The 23856-nt window shown below is 41.4% G+C and overlaps 1 protein-coding gene across 1 annotated transcript; it reads right to left on the bottom strand.

Moving 5' to 3' along the window:
* Positions 1-18880: 18880 nt before the first annotated feature.
* Positions 18881-21979, bottom strand: LOC132894146 (uncharacterized). The gene is made up of 3 exons (XM_060933529.1): positions 20745-21979; positions 20216-20498; positions 18881-19899 (listed from the first exon to the last, which is right to left on the bottom strand). The coding sequence occupies exons 1-3, from the start codon at positions 21062-21064 to the stop codon at positions 19192-19194; spliced, it is 1311 nt and encodes a 436-aa protein (XP_060789512.1). The 5' UTR covers positions 21065-21979; the 3' UTR covers positions 18881-19191.
* Between the last annotated feature and the right edge of the window lie 1877 nt (positions 21980-23856).

Genomic DNA, 23856 nt, shown 5'->3' with positions numbered 1-23856 from the left:
AGACACAATATGGCCAAATGTGTTTTTGTTTATTTTTGCTTTACAAATGGACAGATCCTGAAGATTCCACACTCACTCTTTAGACTAGCTACGCTCCTAGGTATTGATCAGCACATTCCTGTTAAAGGTGGGTCCAGTGAAATTGGCTTCATTCTTCAGGTCCATCATATTTTATGTCAAAAGTTATCTTTGTGAAAATTGTATCATTTTTCATGTCTACTGATGATGTCACTAACACTATTGTATTAACGTTTTCGAACTAGGAAGTGGAGTTTCATGTGGTGAATACAAATAAGCAGAGTGATCCAAACAGCGAAACGTTCCAGTGCGTTATATTAAATACTGATAAGTTACTCTTGGAACGCAGTTCAACCAATCAGATTAGTGGACTGGAACCATTGTATGAATATTAAAGATGTTGAACATTTTCCTTTTTCATTGTAAATTTTAAAAATGTTATTTATTTCCAAATTTAAATCTGGTCTTGCACTTACCTGGTTGTCTGATTTGATATTTTAGTAGTCAAACTTTTTTTTTTTGGACACACAAGAATTCACATGAAATTGAGTGAAGTGGAATCCCTCACATAAAAAAAAAAAATCTATGCTTCTCTTTTTATCACTAGTCCTCTCTAACATCAGTATGCACTCTTCTGTACTCTATGAGAATGTAAGAATAGCTAAAATTCTACACTTTTCTTAAGATAAACTATTATCAGTGATGGAAGAAGACTAGCTAAAGATCTTGCACCTTAATGTTCATTTATGCTTATAAAGTAGATGCTTCCTGATGGAGGATTTTGGGGTCGATTGGAAAAGTCTATGCAATATTAAATAATGAATATAAAGAAAAGTGCCAAACTTCTCAGTAGCAGAAAAATTTAGACACGCCAAAGCAGTGAGAATCTTTAGCAGATTTGAAAAATCACCATTATAACAAACATTTAATGAGTGACGTTCGTATTGTGTCAGTCGGCAACTGGTTGTGACGTGATTGGTTCATCGTGTCCATTTTACCTACAGATGGACAACAGTGAGCTCTAAAGATGGGACTAGTAACTGAATAACCTGTGTATTTAAGACACCCAAAAGCAAATGACTTCTGCTTAAATGATAACCAAGAAAATTAAATAATGTATTTGTCATTTGCAATAAATAAAGAAATTTTAAAGAAGGGGAAAATTTTTTTTTAAAGAACTGTGGTTGGAGTGGCGTCTGACATCTGTGTGGTCAGGACCTTTGTGGTCTCATTGTGACAGCGATGTGCAGAACTACATCACAGCACTGCAATGTCACAAACACACTGTAGTGTGACCCTGATCTCATGTGAATCAGCTACACGGAAGGGAGGGACAGAAGCCTTGAGTTTGATCATTGGGGAGAAAGTAAGCTATAAACTGCTTTGTGACAATATTTAATGTTAAACTTACAATACAAATACAACTATATTAAAATTACACAGGCTGAAATCCAGTTTGACACAGTCCCAGAATTTCCAACCAAGTTTTCAAGCCATTTAAGAAGTTTCTTTGATTTACAATTTCAAATGCAAGTTAAAATAAAATGAAATTTAAAAAAATCAAAAATTGGTACTGGGGAACTATACTTAATCAAAGAAAACAGAGTGATGTACCAGGCCATACACTATGTAACCAAGTGTATGTGGACACCTGACCATCGCTGTTGTGTGGGCCTTTGCAAAAGCAACCAGTTATCTAGAATGTACCTGGAAAGAGCCCTGACTGAACTCAACCCCACCTTTGGGATGAACTGGCACACCGACTGCACCCCAGACCTCCTCACTCAGCATCAGTGTCTGATCTCATTAATGCTCTTGTAGCAGAATGAATACAAATCCCTGCAGCCACACCCCAGAAAGTCTTCCCAGAAGAGTGGAGCTCATTGTAACAGTGAAATGAGATGTTAATCAATACCATATGCATGTGATGGTCAGGGGTGCACATACTTTTGGTCATAGAGGAGACTAATCTCAGTGGTCAAGAAACTGTATTTGGAGATCAGACTGTGAAATGTCAAAGACCACAACCCCAAAATAGCTGAAGACCAGTTTAAAAAAAACAAGTAGACCAAGTGCAACTTTTATGAATAAAGGCTAAAGTCTATTGTTAAAAGCATTTCAAGATTCTTTTATTGTCACTGTACTGTACAGTACAGTGAAATTGAAGCACGCAATCCAGTCGGTGTATTCATACAACCACTTACTATTAAGGGGGGGGTTAGATTTGTACAAGATAAACATTCAAGTAAAAAAGATAAATCTATACGAGATAGATTAATCAATGAAAAAAAGATAAACATATCTATACAAGAACTGCTCTAAAAAAAAGTAGTTCTATGTATCTAGGGTGTATCCTATGATACAACAGGTTACTGCACAGTAATAAGTGAATGTATTGCACAATTAGGCATGATAATTGCACATTTGCCCATGTTTACAGAGTGCAGTTGAGCAGGAGCAATATAAATAAATAATTATAGGTGATCGAGATAATAAGGCTTCACACATGAAACTGATAAAATGAACATGAGAAACTACACAGACAAGAACCCTGAAGCTACTGATGTACCATCACTATCTGCTGTCATCAAGCTAATCTCATCTCATTATCTCTAGCCGCTTTATCCTTCTACAGGGTCGCAGGCAAGCTGGAGCCTATCCCAGCTGACTACGGGCGAAAGGCGGGGTACACCCTGGACAAGTCGCCAGGTCATCACAGGGCTGACACATAGACACAGACAACCATTCACACTCACATTCACACCTACGGTCAATTTAGAGTCACCAGTTAACCTAACCTGCATGTCTTTGGACTGTGGGGGAAACCGGAGCACCCGGAGGAAACCCACGCGGACGACATGCAAACTCCACACAGAAAGGCCCTCGCCGGCCCCGGGGCTCAAACCCAGGACCTTCTTGCTGTGAGGCGACAGCGCTAACCACTAAACCACCGTGCCGCCCTCATCAAGCTAATGATTGTATGCAATACAGCAGTCAAACAGACTCCGTTTACAATCTAATGGTGCAAGTTCATCATTGGCTTTGAATCTCTCATGCTACATAATGTATATAGAGGTATATTTACCTGTGTGCCTTTGAATATGGCTAAGCTCTGTGACTGCAGTGTGAAATTTGAGCATGAGCACTCCTCTGTAAAATATTTCCATATGCTGGAGTAAAAGACTTGTATAAACTGAGGTATCTCTGCCTCCCTGATGGACCAACTGGAAAAAGAATTTCGAGGTAGGTTTCAGTATTTAGCTAACATTAACTGGCTATATATACGCAGAGAGAGAGAGACTAATTTGTTTTTGTCATGCTATGTTAGACTAGTATCGATTCTGGTAGCAAGCACACACTATAGGGCTAAAAGTTTGTGGACACCTGACCATCACACCCACATGTGGTTCTTCCCAAAACTGTTGCCACAAAGTTGGAAGGCAATTTAATTTGAAAGGAAATACAAGGTGTAAAAGGTCTGGAGTTGATTCCAAGTGTTGAATTTGCAACTGGCAGCAGTTCATGGGAATTCTCAATATGCAGTCCAAAGAGGTGTCGATGCAAATGAAGGAGGCCATCATTAAGCTGAAAACAAGGACTTCTGGCGTGACGCATGTCTGCGATGCACATGTAGCTTAATAGCTCATCCTTAACATTTCCTTAAATTTGAATTCACGACAAAGTCAACCAACTCAAGTATCAAATCCAACATTATGGCACAAGGAAAGCTTGCAGGCAAACAAGAAGGTGAAAACATGTCACCATTGAAGGAAAAGAAGAAACAGATGATAACCATGTCGAAGGAGGACTTGAATACTGTAATCACCTCAACAGTGAAAATGGCTTTGCTAGAGCAACAGAAAAACCTCAACCTGATGATGCAAACAGCAGTGACAGAGGCTGTCAATAACATCCTAATCCCACAACTAACTGAACTGAGAACACAAATGCAACATGCAGAGGATAATTTGGGTGCCATAGCTAAAGACGTGGACGCCTCTCAAAAGGCTATTCAAAACAACACAGCTAAAGTTGACACGCTACAGGCTGTATTGAGGGCAAGCAAGCATGAGGCTAACGCTCTCCAGCAACAAGTTAGCGATCTCACTTCTAAGCTAACCCAAATGGAAGACCACAGTCAAATGTCAAACCTCAGGCTTGTCAGGTTAAAGGAGGGTGAGGAAGGATCGAATGCAGCCCTACCAAAATGGATACCATCTTTGAAAGGTCGAACCATCCTCATAGAACGAGCACACAGACTTTACTCTGCAGAGAAAGACGTCAACAACAACCGTCCACGCACTTTGATCTTCAAGTTATTGGACTATACTGGTTGCCAGGTGATTCTGAAGGGAGCCAGGGCCCAGCTGGTTAAGCACGCTGACCAGAACCTGCTGTTCTTTCCGGACTATAGCAAAGATACCACCAGCAAGAGGAAAGCTTTTGTTCCGGTCTACAAGAAAATGACTTCACTCGGGCTACAGCCATTTCTACGTTACCCAGCCCAACTTAAGGTTACCTACCAGAGCCGACTCTTGCACTTTGATGCTCCTTCTGACGCAGAGAGCTTCCTTCAAAACACTTTCCAGAGGACCTCCATTCCACAACGCAACGGAGCTGCACCTCTACAGGAACCAGACGAGATGGAGGCGTCTTCCCCACAGTGAGCCGTAGCTTAGCCTCTAAGCTAGCCTTGTGCTGTGCAAGCCTGTAACCTAACTCACTAACTTGTTTTTGCTTTGCCATAATCATTACTTTATGCAATAGTATGTGAACTGGAAACATCGCTCCTGTTATTTCACTTGCATTTATCCTAAATAATTTTCCAGGAGCGTCAATTTATTTCAGGCTATTTTTATGTACCATTATCTGTTTAGTTGGTTGACTTATGACTGCTCCAACAGTGTTCATTTGAATACCTATCTCTGTGTGATCTGGAGCACTACCTTATGTTAAGGGTTGTTGTGGACCGCCTCGCATATCTGCGTCACCGGAATGATTTATATGTGTGTGTGTTGCAATCCTTGGGCTTAACGGGACCCCGGTGGTTTGCTTCTGTGTATATAGTTTTGTTGTTCATTTATGTTATTGCTGTTGATACAGTACAACCAGAAGTTTTTCAGACATGCATGCCCAGTATTCAGTATGTAATTTTTCTTTGGATTTTTTTTAATGTTCTACTTTTTATGTCATGTATTCCACCACCTAAATGGCCGATTTGAACATAATCAGTTGGAATGTTAGAGGTTTAAATTCGCCCATTAAGCGCACTCGCTGTCTAGAATTCTTCCACCGCAGGCAAATATCTATAGCATTGATTCAGGAAACGCACCTGACAGAGAACAATGTACAACATTTTCAGAATAAGAACTACAAAGTCATAGCTCACTCATGTGCTTCCTCTAAAACAAGAGGTGTGCTAATTCTTGCACAAAGAAAACTGCAGTGTTTGGTGGTGGAGAATGGAAACGATGATAATGGAAAATTTGTTTATGTTTTGCTTGCTATTAATTATGCAAAGATTTTATTAGCCAGCATTTATGCACCCAACACATTTGATGAGGGCTTCCTGCCCTCAATCAGTGACTCCAAGATACTGTGACTCCCATAGCATTATAGCGGGTGACTTTAATGCAACAGTGTGTCCGGAATGGGATAGATCAAGTGGCTCCCATGAGTCAACACCACCCTTTTCACTATCTCTTAGGTCATTCATGACAGACCTCCACATAGTGGATATCTGGCGCCTCCGCAATGACAAAGTTAAGGCCTACTCATTTTACTCTGGCCGCCATGGCTCCTCCTCCAGAATAGACTATATACAGCTAGGTCCATAAATATTTGGACAGAGACAACATTTTTCTAATTTTGGTTCTGTACATTACCACAATGAATTTTGAACAAAACAATTCAGATGCAGTTGAAGTTCAGATTTTCAGCTTTAATTCAGTGGGCTGAACAAAATGATTACATAAAAAATGTGAGGAACTAAAGCATTTTTTAAACACAATCCCTTCATTTCAGGGGTTCAAAAGTAATTGGACAAATTAAATAATTGTAAATAAAATGTTCATTTCTAATACTGGGCGGCACGGTGGTGTAGTGGTTAGCGCTGTCGCCTCACAGCAAGAAGGTCCTGGGTTCGAGCCCCGGGGCTGGCGAGGGCCTTTCTGTGTGGAGTTTGCATGTTCTCCCCGTGTCCGCGTGGGTTTCCTCCGGGTGCTCCGGTTTCCCCCACAGTCCAAAGACATGCAGGTTAGGTTAACTGGTGACTCTAAATTGACCGTAGGTGTGAATGTGAGTGTGAATGGTTGTCTGTGTCTATGTGTCAGCCCTGTGATGACCTGGCGACTTGTCCAGGGTGTACCCCGCCTTTCGCCCGTAGTCAGCTGGGATAGGCTCCAGCTTGCCTGCGACCCTGTAGAAGGATAAAGCGGCTAGAGATAATGAGATGAGATGAGATTTCTAATACTTGGTTGAAAACCCTTTGTTGGCAATGACTGCCTGAAGTCTTGAACTCATGGACATCACCAGACGCTGTGTTTCCTCCTTTTTAATGCTCTGCCAGGCCTTTACTGCAGCGGTTTTCAGTTGCTGTTTGTTTGTGGGCCTTTCTGTCTGAAGTTCAGTCTTTAACAAGTGAAATGCATGCTCAATTGGGTTGAGATCAGGTGACTTACTTGGCCATTCAAGAACATTCCACTTCTTTGCTTTAATAAACTCCTGGGTTGCTTTGGCTTTATGTTCTGGGTCATTGTCCATCTGTGTTATGAAACACCGACCAGTCAGTTTGGCTGCATTTGACTGGATTTGAGCACACAGTATGTGTCTGAATACCTCAGAATTCATCCGGCTGCTTCTGTCCTGTGTCACATCATCAATAAACACTAGTGACCCAGTGCCACTGGCAGCCATGCATGCCCAAGCCATCACACTGCCTCTGCCGTGTTTTACAGATGATGTGGTATGCTTTGAATCATGAGCTGTACCACGCCTTTGCCATACTTTTTTCTTTCCATCCTTCTGGTAGAGGTTGATCTTGGTTTCATCTGTCCAAAGAATGTTCTTCCAGAACTGTGCTGGCTTGTTTAGATGTTTTTTAGCAAAGTCCAATCTAGCCTTTTTATTCTTGAGGCTTATAAGTGGCTCGCACCATGCAGTGAACCCTCTGTATTTACTTTCATGCAGTCTTCTCTTTATGGTAGATTTGGATATTGATACGCCTACCTCCTGGAGAGTGTTGTTCACTTGGTTGGCTGTTGTGAAGGGGTTTCTCTTCACCATGGAAATTATTCTGCGATCATCCACCACTGTTGACTTCTGTTGGTGTCCAGGTCTTTTTGCATTGATGAGTTCACCAGTTCTTTCTTTCTTTCTTTCTTTCTCAGGATGTACCAAACTGTAGATTTTGCCACTCCTAATATTGTAGCAATTTCTCGGATGTTTTTTTTCTGTTTTCGCAGCTTAAGGATGGCTTGTTTCACCTGCATGGAGAGCTCCTTTGACCGCATGTTTTCTTCACAGCAAAATCTTCCAAATGCAAGCACCACACCTCAAATCAACTCCAGGCCTTTTATCTGCTTAATTGAGAATGACATAATGAAGGAATTACCCACACCTGCCCATGAAATAGCCTTTGAGTCAATTGTCCAATTACTTTTGGTCCCTTTAAAAACAGGGTGGCACATGTTAAGGAGCTGAAACTCCTAAACCCTTCATCCAATTTTAATGTGGATACCCTCAAATGAAAGCTGAAAGTCTGGACTTTGTCCATGTCCATTATATAACTATTACTTGAATATGTTTCCGTAAACAGGTAAAAAAAATAACAATTTGTGTCAGTGTCCAAATATATATGGACCTAACTGTATTTGTTAGTCCATCTATTACAAATAACATCAGTCATATTCAAATGCTCCCAATTTTAATTTCTGACCATGCCCCTGTAACTTGTACCCTAACACCAATTATTAATCACCCTAAGTTCTGCTCCCATATCCCTTAGGTCTTCATCACAACTTCTTTTTTCAGTGCCCCGCACACGCCTAAAAACTAAAGGTGACAGAGCCTTCTCTGTTGCTGCCCCTAAGCTCTGGAACAGTCTTCCTATATATGTCAGATCCTCTCCCACCATTGATTGTTTTAAATCCAATTTAAAGACGCATATTTTTTTCTCCCTTGCTTTTGGCACAATCTGAGGTAGTAATTTCTATTTTCATTTTTTAATTTTGATTTTATTTTCAATTTTAATTGATGTCAAGTCTACCCTTTTTAATTATTTTAACTACTTTTATAAATTGTTTTGTTTATTTACCTTTATATTTTACATATTTATGCCATTTTTCTACACTTTCTTGCTAGCTTGGGTTTTAATCTAGTCCAATTTTGCTATTTATTCTGTTTCCTAGTAAATGTTGTTCCAAATCTTGTGTTATGTTGTGAAGCACTTTGGGGACAACTTTGTTGTATTTAAATGTTCTATATAAATAAAATGACTTGACTTGACTTGACTAAGGTACACAGGTGGAGATTCAATAACTCTCCCCTTGGTAACGAGGCCTTTTTATCACATATGAAACAGCAACTTAGTGACTTTATTAATCACAACAAAGAAAGCTGCAGCAATGCCCAAATATTGTGGGAAACAACAAAATATTTCATAAGAAGTGTGTGTATAGGTTTCTCTTCTAAATTGCACTCTGGGCGTAACAAACGTCTGAATGAAATTGAGAGGGAGACTGAGAAGATAGAGCGAAAGCAACTAGTGACTCCTTCAGTGACAAACTTACTTACTGCACTGAGAGGGGAATATCATAGTTTATCCCTAGCAAAGGCAGAGTTTATATTACATAGAACAAAGCAGAGATACTACTATGATGGTGACTGCCCAAGTAGATTACTTACCCTCAGACTTAAACAATGTGAGTCTAAAGCAATGATAAATGCAATTCGCACAACAGAGGGCATGGTTGTCACGCAGCCTGAGGCCATAAACAACGTATTTAAAACATTTTATTGCCATCTCTACACATCAGAAGGCCAATTAAATATTGAGAGGTGTGCCACATTTCTTCACAGCCTATCTCTCCCCAAATTAGATGATGATGAAATAGATAACTTAGAAAAGTCTATATCAATGGAAGAACTTGAATCAGCAGTGAAATCCCTGAATAAGGGCAAATCGCCTGGGCTGGATGGTCTACCCCCTGAATTTTATCTAGCATTTTGGGACCAAGTAGGGCCACTGATATTAGATTCCATGAATTTTGCAATTAAACAGGGATCATTCCACAGAGATCAAAGGAATGCACTAATTACTCTCCTCCTTATGAAGGGCAAGGACCCATTAGAATGTTCCAGCTACCAGCCTATCTCACTGATTTATGGCGATATAAAAATTTACTCTAAGGTGCTGGCCACTCGTATTGAAACTGTAGCGGGAAAGCTCATACATTTTGATCAAACGGTTTCTTAAAGGAAGAGTGGCATCTGATAATCTCAGAAGGCTCTTACATATTATTGATATTGCTGATGCTCTCAAAGAAGATTGTGCTGTTTTTTCACTTGATGCTGAAAAGGCTTTTGACCGCCTGGAATGGGGTTACCTGTGGATGGTCCTGGAGAGATTTGGCTTTGGGCAGAAATTTATCTCATCTCATTATCTCTAGCCACTTTATCCTGTTCTACAGGGTCGCAGGCAAGCTGGAGCCTATCCCAGCTGACTACGGGCGAAAGGCGGGGTACGCCCTTGACAAATCGCCAGGTCATCACAGGGCTGACACATAGATACAGACAACCATTCACACTCACATTCACACCTACGGTCAATTTAGAGTCACCAGTTAACCTAACCTGCATGTCTTAGTTTGGATTGTGGAGGAAACCGGAGCACACGGAGGAAACCCACGCGGACACGGGGAGAACATGCAAACTCTGCACAGAAAGGCCCTCGTCGGCCACGGGGCTCGAACCCGGACCTTCTTGCTGTGAGGCGACAGCGCTAACCACTACACCACCATGCTGCCCCACAGAAATTTATGTTTATGTTAAAAGTTTTATATGGTGGTGTCACAGCCTCAGTCCTTACTGTTACATTCCAATCACCAGCCTTTAACTTACATAGAGGAACAAGACAAGGCTGCCCATGCTCACCTCTGTTGTTTGCTTTATCCTTAGAACCTCTGGCACAAGCCATCAGAGAAAGTGATGTAATATCCCCTATTACTGTTGATCATTCTAGACACTACCTCTCACTATACGGCGATGACTGCCTTCTCTTTCTCTCTAATATTCAGGAATCCCTACCACACCTCTTAACTCTATTCAACAATTTTCACAACATGGTAGAATACAAAATAAACTGGTCTAAATCTGCCCTTCTCCCTCTGAACCCAGCAGGTAAGAAGGCCCATCTACCAGCTGGCATCCCTGTATGCTCATCTTTTACTTACCTTTGTATAGAAATTTACCCTAATCTTCATAAAATTGTTCATGAAAACTTTCATGGTGTTAAAAAGAAAATAGTACAGGATCGAAATAGATGGGTCTCTCTTCAAGTCTCTATGCAAGGCAGAATCTCAACTATTAAAATGAACGCCTTGCCCCGTATTAACTTTCTGTTCTTTATGATTCCTCTTCCCCCTCCATCCAACTATATATCTGAAATGCACTCTCTCATCTCACAATTCATCTTGGAGAGTAAAGCGAGCCAGAATTAAACTTGCAACTTTACAAAGAAGCAAGCTCAATGGAGGCCTGGCGGTCCCAAATTTAAATTTCTACTACTATGCCTTTCAACTTAGACCACTGCAGGTATGGAGACACCAAGATTCTCAAGTCCCATGGCGGGCAATAGAGGCGGCATATGTGAAACCACACCGATTAGAGGACTTGCCCAATACTAGCACAGGCCGCAAAAATATCCAGCTACGTTATGGGAGCATCATAGTTAACTCTCTAATGCCGCTTTTCCACTACAAACGCGGCTGAGTCGGGCTGAGCCGTGCCGTGCTGAGTCGGGCTGAGCAGGGCTGTTGGAGTTGCATTTCGACTACAACCGCGCTGAACCGTGCTGGCTGGAAGTGGGTGGACACATTGGGTGGAGTTAGCGAAAGTGGGTAGACGTCAGGTGATGTCGTTAAGCAGCGCAAACAGTGACATCAGTGATCTTTTAAGCGGTAGTCTCACGACCCGAATAGTAAACAATAAACATGGAGGACATGGAGTCGTTAGTGTTGCTGGTCTTGGTGCTGTGGCTTGTTGTCACCGACAACGCCAACAGATACTGGCAAGAGCGTATAGATGAGGCGAGGCGCATAAGGCTTCAGAAATTCTCGTAATTCGTAATTCTTCCGGGTTTACGGTGTTTACAGATCCCAGCGCGCTCATGGGGCGTGTGTGGGCATGTGAGGACACTCCTCCTCACCAATCAGTGCACAGGAGAGTGTCTGCTCACGCCCCCAACCTCACTCGGCTCACTTTGGCTCGCTTCAGCCCCACTCCAAAATGGTGCGAGTTTTAGGGGCTAAGCAGGGCTGAAGCGAGCCGAGTCGTGCTGGTTTTTGGTAGTCGAAACGCGAGCCGTGTCGGGCTGAAGCGAGCTGAAGTGAGCTGAAAAAGGGTAGTGGAAAAGGGCCATTAATGTTTGGAAAAAAAAACTGAAAAACTGATGGGTGTAACAAACATATTTCATAAAACAACTCCACTCTGGAACAACTATCATTTTCAGTCAGGTGGGAAACCATTTGTGTTTTCCCCATGGGCCCACAAAGGAGTCTATGTTTTTGATGACTTACAGTGGTGCTTGAAAGTTTGTGAACCCTTTAGAATTTTCTATATTTCTGCATAAATATGACCTAAAACATCATCAGATTTTCACACAAGTCCTAAAAGTAGATAAAGAGAACCCAGTTAAACAAATGAGACAAAAATAATATACTTGGCCATTTATTTATTGAGGAAAATGATCCAATATTTCATAACTGTGAGTGGCAAAAGTATGTGAACCTTTGTTTCAGTATCTGGTGTGACCCCCTTGTGCAGCAATAACTGCAACTAAACGTTTGCGGTAACTGTTGATCAGTCCTGCACACCGGCTTGGAGGAATTTTAGCCTGTTCCTCCATACAGAACAGCTTCAACTCTGGGATGTTGGTGGGTTTCCTCACATGAACTGCTCGCTTCAGGTCCTTCCACAACATTTCAATTGGATTAAGGTCAGGACTTTGACTTGGCCATTCCAAAACATTAACTTTATTCTTCTTTAACCATTCTTTGGTAGAACGACTTGTGTGCTTAGGGTCGTTGTCTTGCTGCATGACCCACCTTCTCTCGAGATTCAGTTCATGGACAGATGTCCTGACATTTTCCTTTAGAATTTGCTGGTATAATTCAGAATTCATTGTTCCATCAATGATGGCTAGCTGTCCTGGCCCAGATGCATCAAAACAGGCCCAAACCATGATACTACCACCAGAATGTTTCACAGATGGGATAAGGTTCTTATGCTGGAATGCAGTGTTTTCCTTTCTCCAAACATAATGCTTCTCATTTAAACCAAAAAGTTCTATTTTGGTCTCATCTGTCCACAAAACATTTTTCCAATAGCCTTCTGGCTTGTCCACGTGATCTTTAGCAAACTGCAGATGAGCAGCAATGTTCTTTTTGGAGAGCAGTGGCTTTCTCCTTGCAACCCTGCCATGCACACCATTGTTGTTCAGTGTTCTCCTGATGGTGGACTCATGAACATTAACATTAGCCAATGTGAGAGAGGCCTTCAGTTGCTTAGAAGTTACCCTGGGATCCTTTGTGACCTCTCCGACTATTACACGCCTTGCTCTTGGAGTGATCTTTGTTGGTCGACCACTCCTGGGGAGGGTAACAATGGTCTTGAATTTCCTCCATTTGCACACAATCAGTCTGACTGTGGATTGGTGGAGTCCAAACTCTTTAGAGATGGTTTTGTAACCTTTTCCAGCCTCATGAGCATCAACAACACTTTTTCTGAGGTCCTCAGAAATCTCCTTTGTTCGTGCCATGATACACTTCCACAAACATGCATTGTGAAGATCAGACTTTGATAGATCCCTGTTCTTTAAATAAAACAGGGTGCCCACTCACACCTGATTGTCATCCCATTGATTGAAAACACCTGACTCTAATTTCACCTTCAAATTAACTGCTAATCCTAGAGGTTCACATACTTTTGCCACTCACAGTTATGTAATATTGGATCATTTTCCTCAATAAATAAATGACCAAGTATAATATTTTTGGCTCATTTGTTGAACTGGGTTCTCTTTATCTACTTTTAGGACTTGTGTGAAAATCTGATGATGTTTTAGATCATATTTATGCAGAAATAGAGAAAATTCTAAAGGGTTCACAAACTTTCAAGCACCACTGTATTTGATAATACTGCTCTGTGCTCATTTATAGAAATAAAATCTAATTTTGATCTGTCAGGTACTTCATATTTCCTTTATCTAAGACTGAGATCTGCTATGAAGGCGTATGGAGTCAGACGATTCCAGAACACCCCATGGAGAAATGGGTCGAACCAAAGCGGAGCTCTAGAGGGACCGTAACAGTCATCTACAATGCTTTAATCTTTCATCATTCCAAAGGTCTAGCTGCTGAAAGGGTTTGGGAAAGGGACTTGAACACATCTGGTATAGAGCCATCATGGGAGGATATATGGGAAAACCTAAACAGTGCTTCCAAAAATTTTGCACACCAACTTATACACTTTAAGCTAATACACAGGGCTTATGCAACTCCCATGAAATGCTTTAAAATGAAATTACTACCAAGCCCTAATTGCACTCACTGCCCAGGTCAGGCGCTAGGTACAACAATGCATATGTTCTGGGAGTGCATCCCAATCAGACGCTTCTGGACTGAGATTTTTTCTATAATTTAATTACTGCTTAACATTGACATACAACCCAACCCCTGTCTTTGTCTTCTTAATGATGAGTCACATCTGTCCCTCACTCTCATTCAGCGCAGACTGCTCCTAGCAAGGCTCACAGCAGCAAAAAAAAAAACATATTAAGGCTTTGGTTCCAGCCTAATCTACCTCTGAAACAATACTGGCTAACTGCCTATCAATATATTACCTCTCTTGAGTGCACAACTGCATGCCTCAACAACGCCAAGCCTAAAACTATTCAGGCTTGGTTAGATATTACTCTGTCCATCCAAGACCTCTAGAAGAGCCAACACCCTGGGTTAATTCTGACGTCTGATATTAGTTGACACCCCCCCCCTTTTTTTGGGAATGTCATGTTTTGCATGTTTACATTATTTTAACTACAACCCCGATTCCAAAAAAGTTGGGACAAAGTACAAATTGTAAAAAAAAAAACGGAATGCAATGATGTGGAAGTTTCAAAATTCCATATTTTATTCAGAATAGAACATAGATGACATATCAAATGTTTAAACTGAGAAAATGTATCATTTAAAGAGAAAAATTAGGTGATTTTAAATTTCATGACAACGCCGCATCTCAAAAAAGTTGGGACAAGGCCATGTTTACCACTGTGAGACATCCCCTTTTCTCTTTACTACAGTCTGTAAACGTCTGGGGACTGAGGAGACAAGTTGCTCAAGTTTAGGGATAGGAATGTTAACCCATTCTTGTCTAATGTAGGATTCTAGTTGCTCAACTGTCTTAGGTCTTTTTTGTCATATCTTCCATTTTATGATGTGCCAAATGTTTTCTATGGGTGAAGGATCTGGACTGCAGGCTGGCCAGTTCAGTACCCGGACCCTTCTTCTACGTAGCCATGATGCTGTAATTGATGCAGTATGTGGTTTGGCATTGTCATGTTGGAAAATGCAAGGGCTTCCCTGAAAGAGACGTCATCTGGATGGGAGCATATGTTGCTCGAGAACCTGGATATACCTTTCAGCATTGATGGTGTCTTTCCAGATGTGTAAGCTGCCCATGCCACACGCACTAATGCAACTCCATACCATCAGAAATGCAGGCTTCTGAACTGAGCACTGATAACAACTTGGGTCATCCTTCTCCTCTTTAGTCCGAATGACACGGCGTCCCTGATTTCCATAAAGAACTTCAAATTTTGATTCGTCTGACCACAGAACAGTTTTCCACTTTGCCACAGTCCATTTTAAATGAGCCTTGGCCCAGAGAAGACGTCTGCGCTTCTGGATCACGTTTAGATACGGCTTCTTCTTTGAACTATAGAGTTTTAGCTGGCAACGGCGGATGGCACGGTGAATTGTGTTCACAGATAATGTTTTCTGGAAATATTCCTGAGCCCATTTTGTGATTTCCAATACAGAAGCATGCCTGTATGTGATGCAGTGCCGTCTAAGGGCCCGAAGATCACGGGCACCAAGTATGGTTTTCCGGCCTTGACCCTTACGCACAGAGATTCTTCCAGATTCTCTGAATCTTTTGATGATATTATGCACTGTAGATGATGATATGTTCAAACTCTTTGCAATTTTAGACTGTCTAACTCCTTTCTGATATTGCTCCACTATTTGTAGGTGCAGAATTAGGGGGATTGGTGATCCTCTTCCCATCTTTACTTCTGAGAGCCGCTGCCACTCCAAGATGCTCTTTTTATACCCAGTCATGTTAATGACCTATTGCCAATTGACCTAATGAGTTGCAATTTGATCCTCCAGCCGTTCCTTTTTTGTACCTTTAACTTTTCCAGCCTCTTATTGCCCCTGTCCCAGCTTTTTTGAGATGTGTTGCTGTCATGAAATTTCAAATGAGCCAATATTTGGCATGAAATTTCAAAATGTCTCACTTTTGACATCTGATATGTTGTCTATGTTCTATTGTGAATACAATATCAGTTTTTGAGATTTGTAAATTATTGCATTCCGTTTTTATTTACAATTTGTACTTTGTCCCAACTTTTTGGGAATCGGGGTTGTACGGTATGTAACTCCTCTCTGTTATCTGTCATGGTTATTATGAGTTTTGTTTTGTTTTTCTTTTTTTTGGCATGAGATGTATACTGTGTTAAACTGTAAGTGTAAAATTATATGCATTCTTTAATAAAAAAATGTTAATCACAAAAAAATTAAGCCGAAAACAACAAAAACAGACCCATCAGAGAGATCGCAGAAACTTTAGAAGCAGCCAAAACCAACAATTTGGTACATTCTTTAAAAGAAGGAATGCACTGAAAAGCTCAGCAACACCAAAAGGCCTGGAAGACCACAGAAAACAACTAAAGTGAATGATCACAGAATTTTTCCATGGTGAAGGAAAAACCACTTCACATAATCCAGTCAAGTCAAGAACACTCTCGAGGTGGTCAGCTGATCATTGTCAAAGTCAATCAAGAGATGCCTTCATGAAGGTAAATACAGAGGGTTTACTTCAAGATAAACCACTGGGAACACTCAAAAACAGAAAGGCCAGATTAAATTTTGCTAGAAAACCTGTGCCACATTTCCCAAAAGCATCGTAGCACAAAGACCATTGTTAAATGGTAGAGTGAGCAGCACAATGAACACTCCCTGTCCTAGTTAAAGCATATACGCAGAGCCATGGCCTCACTTTCATTTATAAATGCCTTGAGACCTCAAGAATGGCACAGGAATAGTTTTAAGCATGAACAATAAATCTAATATAGTAATTTTTACGATTAAAGTGATTTATATAGGTAGCGGTCTGAGACATCCTTGACATCCGTGACGTCACAGGAGGAAGTCTATCGGTCTCATCGCCATTTCCGCTATACTAAAACACAGAGCTGACTACAATTCCGACCCTCCATTTTGAGCTAATTTATCGTCATGCCACGTAGATGTGTTGCTGCACCCACCAGCAACACAACAGAAGGTGGATTTACGTTGCATTCATGGTCCAAGAATGTTCAAACTGCAAAGATTTGGATGCGTTTTGCGAGAAGTTCACGGGCACATTGGGCGCCTATGAAGTGGTCTCTCCTCTGCTCTGCACATTTTACGGAGGACTCATACGAGACCTCTGATCTGTTGAGGAGCGTTGGCTATAAGGCCGTATTGAAAGAGGGTGCAATATCAACAATTAAAGAAAAAGAAAACTCCAAGAAAAGGAAAGTATTTCTTTTATTTTTTTAAAAAGCAAAGTTCAGTTACATCAGTCCTCCCGGACTGAGCCGAGGGTTGTTGCTAAAACCCGGGATGGAATGAGACGCGACATATCGCTCCGGCAGTGACCTCCCCACGGTTGTTGCTAAAACCGGTGACGTCCCATTCTGTCCCGGGTTTTAGTAATTGCCTGAGCCGAGCAGTAATGGCGGAATACTCCGTATGGACAACATAGAGAATGAGTGGACCAGCCGTCTTATTTCTAAACTAGATATTGTTGCCATCTCGCCCTTACGTGGAAGAACTGAATGAATGGAGAACTGAACGAACAACTGAAAGTCAGATTGTTTCAAAACAATTGGCCACAAGATCGGCCCGAAGCAAGAACACAGACGGGTAAGCTCCGGCTCTCATTTGGAAAAAAAACAACAAAACACATTGTTTGCCTGCATTTAGATTAATACATGTAACTTGTATTGTGTATTTAAGTTACTGGTATAAGATTATTTAATTTGCTTCAGAATGTGATTGTCTCAGTTCATCTGATTATTTAATTAGCCTTTTATGTTTTATCAGTGAAAATGCATGCATGTACATGGATGTTGCATAAGTTATAACACCTATCCTGTTTTAATGAGAGTCAACCCACAATCAGTGGAGTCAAATCAGTCTTAGTTGAGCAAGTCGGTAACGGTATTTCTTACTTTCACCATAAATTTTTATTTATATGACTTTGGTCTATAGCTGTAAAAGACCTCAGCCTTAAAACCGGTTACCATAGTGACGTGTCACACTCAGGGCTGGATGGCTCAGCGGGGCAGCTCGAATGCCAATTTTGCGGTCGATTTTAACTCTCAAAAATATATATATTTTTATTCCCATTTATGCAGCATATAAGAGTCAAGGGGCGGCACGGTGGTGTAGTGGTTAGCGCTGTCGCCTCACAGCAAGAAGGTCCTGGGTTCGAGCCCTGGGGCCGGCGAGGGCCTTTCTGTGTGGAGTTTGCATGTTCTCCCCGTGTCCATGTGGGTTTCCTCTGGGTGCTCCGGTTTCCCCCACAGTCCAAAGACATGCAGGTTAGGTTAACTGGTGACTCTAAATTGACCATAGGTGTGAATGTGAGTGTGAATGGTTGTCTGTGTCTGTGTCAGCCCTGTGATGACCTGGTGACTTGTCCAGGGTGTACCCCGCCTTTCGCCCGTAGTCAGCTGGGATAGGCTCCAGCTTGCCTGCGACCCTGTAGAAGGATAAAGCGGCTAGAGATAATGAGATGAGATGAGATAAGAGTCAAGGATGGCGATACTATCCGCTCAGAAATTTATTTAAAAATAAAGGTTCTGCGTATCTGCTTTACAGTTTTTCTCGATTGGTTTGGCTCATTTCCTGAAACTGAGATGACATTCCTATAACTATAAGGTAATTTTGCCAAACAGTGTTACAGTTCTGCACAACCCTTCAGATAACCAGCAAAATGTCATATGTCTCCCAAAACTGTTCATTCATGCTTCAAAATGAAATCCCTTTCCCTTATAAATAGTCAGTACCATAAAAATGGCATAGATCCTTCTCAATTGCTTGGCCTCATTTTCGTTCATTAAGTGCTTCTGTCTAAATGACCTGGATGGCTCAGCACAACTACATGGATCATCTGCAAATGCTCATATCTCTCCCAAAACAGTTTACCCATGTGTCAAAACTAAATATCCTTCTCACATAAATAGTCAATGCCCCCAAAATGCATTGTCCCTTTGGCATTGTGTAAGCACTGCAAGTCAAAATGCTTAGACATTTTGTCAGAGGTCTAGCTAAAGGAATACTATTATATATAAAACTGGAGAAATAGGGTTTTACAGTGAGAGCAGCCTCCAAAGTTTGACACCACACACAGTGCACTCATTTCGCCAAGGAAATTGTTTATTCACACAATTTTCACACAAACCAAATTGCATGCATTACTGCATTACGTACAGAGAATATAGGTAAAAGGAAAATATGCATTGACCTTCTGCATGTGATATCATGCGTCCTCGCGCTGAAAGGCTGTATGGCAAAATATAAACATGAACCAAAAAAGCAATAAAGTTCCAGAAATGAAACACTTGGACTAGTCGCTGTTGCTGTCTTCCCCCACCTTCTCCTGGTCACCATCCTCATCCTCCTGGCCATCCATCCGCTGCTCTCTGTTTGGCCACAGATTTTCATCTACATCGCACCGGATGTTCTCCCTTGCGATGCAGCGTGGGAAGAAGCGGCGTGAATGTCTTAGCCAACCCCGACACTGATCGCCTGTGATGTCTTCACAGGCAGCATCCATCGCATTGAGGGGATCCCCAATGTGGCGTTCATAAACTCTCCACCTCCAAGCAGAGAAAAACTCTTCAATAGGATTGAGAAACGGCGAATATGGTGGTAAAAACACATTACGCATCCTTGGATGGCTGTTGAACCATGCTCTGATGAGTGGGCCACGGTGAAAGCTCACATTGTCCCACACAATGACAAACTGTGGTAGGTGGGGTGCTTCGAGACCCCTTTCATTTTCGGGGACTAAATCCATATACAGACGGTCCAGGTAGAAGAGGAGCCTCTGAGTGTTGTACGGGCCCAGGCTTGCAATACGTGTGGCCACACCATTGTCAGAAATGGCCGCACACATTGTAATATTTCCCCCTCTTTGACCCGGGACGTCCACTGTGGCCCGCTGGCCAATGATGTTACGTCCGCGCCTGCGGCTCTTGGCCAGATTGAAACCAGCCTCATCTACAAACACCAGGAGATGAGGTGTTTCAATCCCTTCCAATGCCATTATTCTCTACAAAAGAGAAATATAGGTAAAACCAAATCATGTAGATGGGTCATACACAGCAGTAATATGTTCTTCACAAAGTCAATATAACCTGCAGCGGTTCCAAACCTATGCTGGCCTATGCAGAGGTACTCCAGGTGGTCTTTGACACAAAATGGAGAAATACTGATCACAGTTTTCTGTTACAGTCGTTAGGCAAAATTCTGTGGTCAGATACTGGATTCCAAAGGCACAGTAAAGATACGGAAAATCCCCCAAACTTTGAACCTCTGCATAGTGTATAGGTTACAATGGCGGAAAACAAATACAGTAATTGACTTACCTGCACATACTGGTACCACAGTTTTTTCACCCTCTCTGTGTTCCTGTCGAATGGTACCCTGTATATTTGTTTCATGGTCATATGATTTCTCTTCAGTACCCGGTCTATGGTTGAGATGCTAATGGAGTTGATATTGTGGAAGATGGATTCGTCTTGAAGGACTGCATTGCGGATCTGTGTGAGTGTGATGGCATTGTTTTGTATAACCATGTTGCAGATGGCTTGTTCCTGGGGATCTGTGAGCAATCTCCTTCTACTGCCCAAAGGAGGCTGTCGCCCAATTCTGCAGATAGACACAGACATGACAATTTGCACTGCAATACTACTCTAAACTGCAACTGTAATTTACTTTATTTTGTCCAATTTACTGTAGTATTTTCTTTGTCACTTTATATACGCAACACTGCATCATACGATTTTGCAGTATGGGCCTACACACATGCGCACACGTGCAGGCGTGCACACACACACACACACACACAGCTTTCCTAGAAAAAAATTGTAATTCCATCACTGCCTGAGTGCATACCTGTTTTCCCTGCGAAAGGGTTGTATGATGGAGGAGACTGTAGAGCGTGGCACGTTAGGCTGCACTCGGCGCCCTGCCTCTGCCATGGTTAGGCCATGATTGACTACATGGTCAATAATGGTGGCTCGAATTTCATCGGGGACAGTGTGATGCCTACGCACTCCTCGCCCTCTTCCCCCTACTCCACCACCACGCATCCGCACCCCTCCTCCTCTTCCTCTTCCCCTTCCTCCAGCTGGAAGTTGTCCTTGTTGAGGTTCCTCCATGTTCACTCTGCAAATAGTACTGGCACCAGGCCAAGCTCTATATACAGTATACATGTATGGCAGCAGTCACAGTCATACACAACACCTGCCAGGTAACTCCACAAACTGTTGGATTGGTCATCTGTGATGTGGGAAACTCCTCCATCGTTAGTCAAAACCTGAATTCACCTGACTGCCATGTATTTATTCCAAAAATCTTCCAAAATCTTCCAAAAATATATATACTATATTGTATTATGTCCTTGACTAAGTTTGACAATTGAGCAGACTATTCTGCATATGATGACTTATACGATGAAATTGTTCTGACATGTTTTGGAGGGAACGACCATTACATTGAGAAACAGCTAATTGGGATGGATTACGAACATCTATTCATTTGGAAGTTGTGCTAAATGTGGGATGATTGTGTTAACTGTGGGCCACTTGTACATAACCATTTGCAAGGATGCACTAGACACTTGAGACATGTAAAAAGGATTTGCAATTTGATGAAAGCAATGAGAAATGCCAATCTGTTGTGAGAAATTGCAAGTGGGTTTGGGGATTTGTCCATGTTATTTTGAGAATGTCATCTCAGTTTCAGGAAATGAGCCAAACCAATTGAGAAAAACTGTAAGATGCTCTTAGCATTAAGAGGCTTATGGGAAACCCACCACTGTCCAGTTCTCAAACAGCAAAGAAACAGAACATTCTTAAATGGCCAAGTCAGTCAACTCAAATGAGCTGCTTTTCACTTGCTGAAGGCAGCTCCCTAGCAAAACATCCTCAAGGAAGGGAACTCAGCATTTAGTGATGTCCATAGGTTCCAGATTTCAATTTCAAAAACTGACACCAAAGGATTTTAATCCAAGTATTAAAATGCTTATATTTACAGTGATGCTTGAAAGTTTGTGATTTCTGCATAATTTTACCTAAAACATCATCAGATTTTCACACAAGTCCTAAAAGTAGATAAAGAGAACCCAGTTAAACAAATGAGGCAAAAAATATTATACTTGGTCATTTATTTATTGAGGAAAATGATCCAATATTACATATCTCTGAGTGGCAAAAGTATGTGAACCTCGAGGATTAGCAGTTAATTTGAAGGTGAAATTAGAGTCAGGTGTTTTCAATCAATGGGATGACAAGCAGGTGTGAGTGGGCACCCTATTTTATTTAAAGAACAGGGATCTATCAAAGTCTGATCTTCACAACACGTTTGTGGAACTGCATTATGGCACGAACAAAGGAGATTTCTGAGGACCTCAGAAAAAGCGTTGTTGATGCTCATTAGGCTGGAAAAAGTTACAAACTATCTCTAAAGAATTTGGACTCCACCAATCCACAGTCAGACAGATTGTGTACAAATGGAGGAAATTCAAGACCATTGTTACCCTCCCCAGGAGTGATCGACCAACAAAGATACATGTAATAATCGGCAAGGTCACAAAGGATCACAGGGTAACTTCTAAGCAACTGAAGGCCTCTCTCCACCATCAGGAGAACATTGAACAACAATGGTGTGCATGGCAGGGTTGCAAGGAGAAAGCCACTGCTCTCCAAAAAGAACATTGCTGCTCCTCTGCAGTTTGCTAAAGATCACAAGCCAGAAGGCTACTGGAAAAATGTTTTGTGGATGGATGAGACCAAAATAGAACTTTCTGGTTTAAATGAGAGGCGTTATGTTTGGAGAAAGGAAAACACTGCATTCCAGCATAAGAACCTTATCCCATCTGTGAAACATGGTGGTGGTAATGTCATGGTTTGGGCCTGTTTTGCTGCATCTGGGCCAGGACTGCTTGCCATCATTGATGGAACGATGAATTCTGAATTATACCAGCAAATTCTAAAGGAAAATATCAGGACATCTGTCCATGAACTGAATCTCAAAAGAAGGTGGGTCATGCAGCAAGACAACGACCCTAAGCACACAAGTCGTTCTACCAAAGAATGGTTGAATAATAAATTTAATGTTTTGGAATGGCCAAATCAATATCCAGACCTTAATCCAAAGGAAATGTTGTGGAAGGACCTGAAGTGAGCAGTTCAATTGAGGAAACCCACCAACATCCCAGAGTTGAAGCTGTTCTGTACAGAGAAATGGGCTAAAATTCCTCCAAGCTGGTGTGCAGGACTGCTCAACAGTTAGCGGAATCATTTATTTGCAGTTATTGCTGCATAAGGGGATCACACCAGATAATGAAAGCAAAGGTTCACATACTTTTGCCACACAGATATGTAATATTGGATTATTTCTCAATAAATAAATGACTAAGTATAATTTCTCATTTGTTTAACTGGGTTCTCTTTATCTATTTTTAGGACTTGTGTGAAAATCTGTCATATTTATGCAGAAATATAAATTCTAAAGGCTTCACAAAATTTTCAAGCACCACTGTATAATTACTCAATTACTTTTGACCCTGTGAAAATGGAGGGACCATTTGCTCAGGCTGTAATAAAAAAAAAAAGGGTTACAGTGCTCAGCATAAATGAGTACACCCCCTTTGAAAAGTAACATTTTAAACAATATCTCAATGAACACAATTTTCAAAATGTTGACAAGACAAAGTTTAATATAACATCTGTTTAACTTATAACGTGAAAGTAAGGTTAATAATATAACTTAGATTACATATTTTTTTCAGTTTTACTCAAATGAGGGTGGTGCAAAAATGAGTACACCCCACAACAAAAACTACTACATCTAGTACTTTGTATGGCCTCCATGATTTTTAATGACAGCACCAAGTCTTTTAGGCATGGAATGAACAAGTTGGTGACATTTTGCAACATCAATCTTTTTCCATTCTTCAACAATGACCTCTTTTAGTGACTGGATGCTGAATGGAGAGTGATGC

This window comes from Neoarius graeffei, chromosome 11 (genome assembly GCF_027579695.1).
Source record: "Neoarius graeffei isolate fNeoGra1 chromosome 11, fNeoGra1.pri, whole genome shotgun sequence".
NCBI lineage: Eukaryota > Metazoa > Chordata > Actinopteri > Siluriformes > Ariidae > Neoarius > Neoarius graeffei.
The sequence above is the reverse complement of the archived record's forward strand: the minus strand, read 5'-3'. Positions and strand labels throughout refer to the sequence as shown.

Bases quoted from the DNA above. Each gene is read 5' to 3' on its own strand.
- LOC132894146 (XM_060933529.1), bottom strand. From the start codon at position 21,064: ATGTATACTGTATATAGAGCTTGGCCTGGTGCCAGTACTATTTGCAGA. The intron at 20,499-20,744 runs GTATGCACTCAG...GTCTATCTGCAG, and splicing joins CCCTTTCGCAGGGAAAACAG to AATTGGGCGACAGCCTCCTT. The intron at 19,900-20,215 runs GTAAGTCAATTA...TCTCTTTTGTAG, and splicing joins TGTGGTACCAGTATGTGCAG to AGAATAATGGCATTGGAAGG.